The 7,153-nt window shown below is 35.4% G+C and overlaps 2 protein-coding genes across 11 annotated transcripts in view; both read right to left on the bottom strand.

Moving 5' to 3' along the window:
• Positions 1-739: 739 nt before the first annotated feature.
• Positions 740-7,153, bottom strand: part of LOC134842076 (potassium channel subfamily T member 2-like) — a 115,153-nt gene continuing 108,739 nt past the window's right edge. For all 9 annotated transcript variants that reach the window (XM_063858247.1, XM_063858275.1, XM_063858239.1 and 6 more), the window contains 3 exons: positions 4,311-4,398; positions 3,552-3,761; positions 740-1,458 (listed from right to left, as the gene is read on the bottom strand). In XM_063858247.1, coding sequence (XP_063714317.1) covers positions 1,113-1,458; positions 3,552-3,761; positions 4,311-4,398 — 644 coding nt within the window. In that variant the 3' untranslated portion in view covers positions 740-1,112. The remainder of the gene's footprint in view (positions 1,459-3,551; positions 3,762-4,310; positions 4,399-7,153) is intronic.
• Positions 4,747-7,119, bottom strand: LOC134842124 (inactive C-alpha-formylglycine-generating enzyme 2-like). Of its 2 annotated transcripts, none has more exons than XM_063858321.1 (4): positions 6,286-7,119; positions 5,953-6,092; positions 5,389-5,664; positions 4,747-5,056 (listed from the first exon to the last, which is right to left on the bottom strand). In XM_063858321.1, exons 1-4 carry the CDS (start codon positions 6,779-6,781, stop codon positions 4,880-4,882), a joined length of 1,089 nt encoding a protein of 362 aa, XP_063714391.1. In that variant the 5' UTR covers positions 6,782-7,119; the 3' UTR covers positions 4,747-4,879. The 2 variants fall into 2 exon arrangements, with proteins under 2 accessions (XP_063714391.1, XP_063714399.1); XM_063858329.1 differs by having other exon boundaries at positions 4,747-5,016; positions 6,286-7,116.

The raw sequence follows: 7,153 nt of genomic DNA, 5'->3' as shown, positions 1-7,153 counted from the left end.
TTCATAAATGAAAATTTTATGGTATGCATTTTTTTCATTGACAAAATTGAAAATTTGAGGTAAAAATTATTTTATCCTTTTTCTGGCTGCAAACTTGCTGTTGTGTTAAGAAATAAATTTTACGAAAAAAAAAAATTGCATGCATAATTTGACATTTTTGTGTTTATAACGTAGTCCAGGATGAGTTTCTCACCCAAAAAATCCAAAAATCACAGAAAGTGTTTTTTTGGTAAACACGATTATTATCTTTTGTTTCATTTGCTAAAATAAAAATGAATTTATAAAAAAACAGGACTTTTTTTCAGCCATCATAATTTCAAACTAAAAATTATCTAGCCATATTGAAAAAGTTGCTTTTTTGGTATATATTTCCATGTGAAAATGTAACAATTAACTTTTATGGCTAAAACCACCAAATGCAGTTTATCTGCGTGTAAACTGCCAATCACACTTTGCGTTTTCTCAAGTCAAAAAATCCTTGGTTAGTGTTTCGTTTGAAACACGAAATTTCGAAACAAAATTTTTTTTTTATTTTCATGTATGGAAAAAATGCTCATCATACAATTTCATAGTATGGAAAAAATGCTTATCATACAATTTCATATATGGAAAAAATGCTTATTTTGCTATTTTCATACATACACTTTTACTCTATGAAACTGTATGAAAGAGTATAACAAGCATTTTTGTCAACCCGGGTACATTATCAATCAAAACACTTGCTTTAAAGATATCTGCATAAAAGAAAATAATTTCATTTGACAATTTATATCTAATCATAAATAGACAATTTGATATTGATAACTTTATCCATTTTTTTCCAATCAGCTAAACGCCCACAAAACTCGTTACATATTTGGCTCACAGTTTTAACTCGCCGATTATGTCATGAAGTTCAGATGGGTGAATAAGTTTCTCTAACAGACAAATTTCATTTGTTTGTAGTCCGTTAAATTACACCAAAGTTGACAACTGGAAGAATATTTTGGTCAGTTTCAGAATCGTATTTAGTGGCTTCTAATAATTTGATTTAATAGTATTTTTATTTCGGACATTTATTAAAATTTGTCTCTTTTCTACTCGTTTCTACTAAAGTAGACGGAGAATTTCGTCTATGATACTGACTCAGGCATAACAGGACTCGGGCTTCTCACAATGATAGTCGGAACTTCGTAACTTTCATTCGGTTCCAGTTCAGAACCTCCGACTTGAAATCGGCTAGAATGAGCGTTGGAGCTATCGTCAGGTCTCTCAAAAGACGTTTCGTTTTCTTCCTGCAGTGAGTTTGGCAGTTCTGATGTGTTATTAACAGATGGGGGCGAGGATTCGTTTGGTACAACGTGGTTGGACAAAACAGCCGAGGCGAGGCTGGAAGCGGCCGATTGGGAGCCATGTAACGCACCTGGTGCTGACTTCTTATTCGATCGGACACTTCCGCTAGGTGACCTGCCGCCAAATCTGAAATGAGAGCAAATGGCTCAAAGAAAGTTATGCAAGATGTAATCCATTTCCAGCCAACTAAAATATCATTAAGAATTTCAAAATAAAATTGTTTCTCAGATGAATACTTGAAACCTAAATACTTTCTAATTTTTCAGTCGTTCTACGAATCCCGCATGACAACAAACTAATTAAGTTCGAAGGACTAAAAGTTAGGGCGTTTCTTGTGATTTTTCAAGATTTGGAGGTCCACAATTTGCACGCTTGCTGTTTCTTGAAATTACTCATCTAATTTTTCTTTATTCATGTAGCTATGTAGCTTAGATGCGTTTCAATCATGAACCTTTCAATTAAGAACCTTCCAAATTTTTCCTGACTTTAAAAATTATTAGTGCAAGGAAAATATCTAAAGTAAGAACATTTCAAGGAGTTTTTATCATTAAGGAACTACTTTTTGAAATTTTTTAATCAAAGCTTAAGCCGCGAGAGTTCTTGTTTTGAAATTGAACGCTCCATTTCAAAAATCCTCAATGTAAATTCAAACAAAACTTCAGCTTTCATGTTTTAATTCAGCTTGCCGAATCATATTTGAGCCGAGAAAGCGCTAGACTGTAAGCCATGCGCCGTTCGATCCCGCACCCAACGGAGACTCTTTAAATGTTATAGAGATTATCTAGCCAAATTTTCTCGTATTTTCTGTACAAAAATGATATTTTTTTCTCAGTTTAGAAATAAACTATTTGTGGAGTTGCTTTGCATTAAATTGCAATATACATTCAAAATTATCAGGTCATGTTGCCTGGCGGTTAGCACACCTATCCAATGTGGCAGGGCGGGGGTTCAGCTCCATCAGGAAACTTTTTTCTAGCTAGAAATGGCCTACATTTAGGTAACTTCTAACCAGAAATAAAGTGAGAAATAATGAATTTTAGGAAAATATTTAGTTTACTTAAACATTTCACGAAGAGTTTCCGGCCATAAACTTAGCTCAGATATAAAGTATTTCAGTTCAGAAATAGAACTTTTTTTAGTTCGCGATAGATAACAATGACATGAACACAAATTAAACGGAAAAATTTCAGATCTAAGAGCATTTAAAATTTGAAGAGGTGAAAATACTCACATTTAGAACTAAGTTTTTATTCAGCAACAGACTTTTGCAAAATTTGCCCCAACAGACAGACAGTTGATGAACTTATAAAAGTCACAGAAATCAAAACACAATTGTTCACATTTTTGGAATATTGGAGATTATAATTGGGTTTGAGCTGTTTCAAGGAGTTTTTTTGAGTTCACCGCTTGCTGGTAATTGTTTCGACCATTGAAATTGAAAAGAAACTTTGTATTCGGGGTGTTCTTTTGTCTCTTTTTCTTTTTTGGTTTCTTTTTGCGCAAAATCAGATACCACAAATGATCATCGAAATGGATGGAATGATATATCTATCATACTCAAGTTATTTGAACCGTGATTCAAATAACAGTAAAGAAGCTGCCCCATTATCACGAAAAACTGGTTTGAAGCTATCCCAGTGTCCAGCAAAAACTGATTTACGAAAATTGGTTTAAATCGTAAAGGATAAAAACTTATGTATGAAGTGTTTATCAGATATTGTGCAAAAATTCGAAAAAAAAAATTAGTTTTTTTTTGATTTTTTCTATTAAGTTTGTTTGTTATTTATTTTATTTTTCTATTTATTTGTGTTTTTTTTCACAAAACGCACAAAAAACTTTCGTGATGATTTATGTTTTTTACAAAACTTTTTGTATTGCAAACGGTTGTTATATTTTTGATCCACCCCCTCTGTGTCATCTTATTTAGAAAAGAAAAAATTGATCCATGAATTTAAAATTTGTGAAAATTTTCATCCTGTCGTTTTTATGTACATGAAAAAGGCGTCCCTTTATATTTCAAAATTAGAAGAAAAAAAACAAAAAAGTAATAGAAGAGCCCTTGACCAGGGCATACATGCATTATTGCCTAATTTGTCTACGAAGTTTCGAATTGTTCGCAAGCAAAGACCGCCAATCTTGCTATATATCAAGTCGAAACCTCTGGAGTTCAGGATTGAGGAACAAGTAATCTGAATGACGCTCCCCTTTTTTTTACTAACCCAGCTAGAGTATTGCTTCCAGTGTAATTCAGTGGATGATGAGAGGAGTTCGGTTGATTCTGCTTATTGGGGGTGTTGCCTCCTGGTACATGTGACACACTCACGCTACACCTTCTGATGGATGCCCTTCTGAAGTTGATGGGCTTTGGGGGCAGACGACGCCTCTGAGGAATGGGCGTGGCGTTTGGCTTTGGAGGACGGATCAGATATCTAAGAGCAACTCATACTTTAAACTGAGACATGTAAGTTTCACCCCTCCCCCTTCAAAAAATGTTTACTGTAGGGAGCAGATTTTCTGACTTAACTGGTAATTCTTTGCAATTTCTTAAAGAAAGAAAAAAAAGGAACAAGTAAGGGGCGGATTAAGGGGAGGGGGCGGACGCCTTTTTGGTCTGTTCTTTTTTTAATTTTGCCTGAAGGTTTGGCCAAAACAGGGGCTTTTAAGTGACTTTTGCAGAGCTGGAAAAATTAATTTGTTCGACCTAATCAAAGAAGCCGACAAAATTTTCAAATTTTTTTTGAAAATCCCCCTCTCGAGAAAAACATGGATCCGCCCCTGGAATGAGTGATGAAGTATGAATTGGACATTTTCGATTAGACATGTCATCGAGTATTTTTCTTTGCCAATTCTTTCCGAGCAATTTGTACTTTATGACACCTCTCTTTCTTGCAATTTTTAATATTTCAGCGTGTTGGCAATCATTCAAAACGCATTTTTATATACATTCTATTGAAACTATGGTAAACAGCCATGCTCACATGATATCGTCAACCTTGAGTGAGAAGTCGTAGTCTGGGTTGATGATGACGTAAGAGTGGCGAGACCTCTTGTCCTCGCGCGTAATCTCTGAAAACACACGACACGAACACATAAGTGGCACTCTGTTGCGTTGTGCTTGAAATTACAGAAGGTTCTAAGAAAACAAAACTGAATCTAAGAAAAGAAAGCAGAACACGCCACCACCGCAATCATTCAACAACCTTCACCGCGCTTCGTGAGTTTTGAATCCTCGCTGAGTTACTTAATTACTTCAACTTCAAGGCGTCAAAACATTTCACGAAAGTTCAGCCTGTACTCAGTCCTCAAACTTCTAAAAATTTTGAAATATAGGAACATTCAGGTTTATTTTCAATAAAAATGTGATTACTTATGTTTAAATTAAACCTTCCTTTTTGATACAGTGATATAAAACGGTGAATTCAAATGTTTAATTTTATTGGCATCAATAAATAATTCAAATAAGTAGGTTAAAAACATCGCCGTCCTGATTAATTGACAAAACAACGTCTCTCGGAAAGTATCAGAAATTTATCACAGTTCCACGTGATCAGGAAGGACTCTGACTTGCAATGCGTGTGCTTGTTCGTTCGATAGCGCACATCTGAACCCTACGTTGTTGGCTGTGAACTTTGCTTCGGCTCCCATTCGGGCAGTAACTCGTGCAAGATGGTTCGGCTGGTCGACCTTCAGAGTGAGAATGACCCTTAGCATGTGTGATTTTTCGCTATAAAAAGCCACCTTTCATTTGGTTATGAAATGCGAGAAAAATAACCTAAATCAGTTTCAATTTCAATGATAACAAAAAAAATACAATTATCACAAATTCAATTCTTTTTCTAACAATTTGTTTTTTATGGCCCAAACTTCTCGATTCTTTCTATAAAAATAGACATTAGGTGAAATTTCAAAAAAAAAATTCAGCTTTAACAATTACAAAATTCCTTAAAAAAATCATAAAAGTCTGTAAATGTTCCAAAAAATCCACAAAAATTATAAAGCTAAAAGCTCTTAAAGTCCGTATGCGAACCGGCACACATGCTAATAGACAATTCCCACCTTAACAGTATCCACGAACGAAGCACCCTTCATAACAAACAGCCTCGGTGCATCCACCCTTCGTTTTCTCTCCCTATCTTTAAACACAGCATTCGTCCATTCCCACACATTGCCCAACATGTCAAACAGCCCGTATGAATTTTGGGCGGGGAATTGATTGACAGGTGACGTCATATTGAAACCGTCTTCTGCTTTGCCGCCGTTAGGATACTCGCCCTGCCATAGATTGGATCTGTTCGTTTTGAACTTACCACCCCATGGGAACTTCTTCTCCTGGTAGTGATCAGCATTAAATAAGACTTTTATGATATTTTATTGATTATAACAGGGTCTCCATGTCAATCATCCAATTTCTGTTTCCAATAGTCATAAATTGAACCTACACCACATAGTGAGCGAGCTTTTTAAATAATAGTAATTTAATTTTAGCATAAGTGCAAAAACAATTTAAAAAAAGTTGATTGGTCTGATTTTTGCTCAAGACTAATGATAAATTTTGCATCAGTTCCCCATGTTTTAACTGCATGTTTTTGTGTCTTTTTCTGAATACTGATCACTTTCCTGCAGTCCCCCTCTGGAAGCGAATTCCCACTCAGCCTCAGTGGGCAGTCGCTTCTTCTTCCACAGACAGTAGGCCTGTGCATCCTCATAGGAGACATGAGTCACGGGGTGGAACAGTCTGTCGTCCAGGGCTGAACCTTTGCCTGAGTCCATATTGTGAAGCGACTTGAAGTTTTTGAATGAATTTTACAATTTGAAAAATATTATTTATCCAGAACTTAACATTTAAAAACATTTTCGGAATCTTCTCTTTAAAATTTTTTTGTTAAAACTATTTAGTTAATTGGACATTCATATGAAACACTAATAAATCGCTTCACAATAGAGACCTTTTACCTTCTGGGTACTTCCAGGAAGCGTCTGGAACCCGGTTGTAGAGATCATTTTCCGGATGCGGTTCCACACAATTTCGGTCTACGTACTTCGCCTCCAGACCTTTTGTCACGTAACTGTATCCATTTAAAATACACTGAGGTTTGTATCGTTTCTTTCTCAGCAAGAAGTTCTTGAAATGTGAAATAGTTACAGGATATCGGTCTAAATGGAACGTCCGGACGTTGATAGTCCTCGAAGGATTCTCGCCATGATTGGCATCAGGTGCGTCTGTTCCCATTAAGAATGTTCCGCCCATAATTTCATTCATGACTTCAAGACTAATGAGCGGGTCATTTTGCGGGTTTAAATGGCTTTTGATTGCTTCCGCTGACAAATTGGTCCAATCCATCATTTCGCATCGAATACACCCAATAAGCGCACAAATGATCAACCAAAAGGTCATAGTTGTCATTGTTGGCAATAGTTGTTTACAATAGTGGAGATTTATAAGTAACATATAACAACGTTTTCTTTTTGTTTGGTCTTCGCTTTTTCTAATCGCTGGTTAGAAAAAAATGGAAACTACGATTTAATAAGAGATTATAGATTTTTAGTTTAAGCTCAGTTGAGAGTCGCTTTCGATGTGTTAGTTCGTTTTAAAAAGTTGGATCTTAAGAGCTCTAAAAAGTAAACAGATTGCGAAATCTGCATGAAACGTGGCATGTTGTGTGAAATAATTTACAGCTAAAAACTATAGAAAAAAATACAAACACAAACAAGACTACTCTAAATCATTATTTTCAAGGAAAACTAAAAATCTCGTTTGCTGCCATGAAAACCATAAGCTTTCAGTCAATGATAGTCAAATCAGAAGAAGCGGGTTTTACTA

The sequence above is a fragment of the Symsagittifera roscoffensis genome, chromosome 1 (genome assembly GCF_963678635.1).
Source record: "Symsagittifera roscoffensis chromosome 1, txSymRosc1.1, whole genome shotgun sequence".
NCBI lineage: Eukaryota > Metazoa > Xenacoelomorpha > Acoela > Convolutidae > Symsagittifera > Symsagittifera roscoffensis.
This window is presented reverse-complemented; position numbering and strand designations above follow the sequence as displayed.

Bases quoted from the DNA above. Each gene is read 5' to 3' on its own strand.
- LOC134842124 (XM_063858321.1), bottom strand. From the start codon at position 6,781: ATGTTACTTATAAATCTCCACTATTGTAAACAACTATTGCCAACAATG. The intron at 6,093-6,285 runs GTAAAAGGTCTC...ATATGGACTCAG, and splicing joins TTCCTGGAAGTACCCAGAAG to GCAAAGGTTCAGCCCTGGAC. The intron at 5,665-5,952 runs CAGGAAAGTGAT...GCTGATCACTAC, and splicing joins TCGCTTCCAGAGGGGGACTG to CAGGAGAAGAAGTTCCCATG.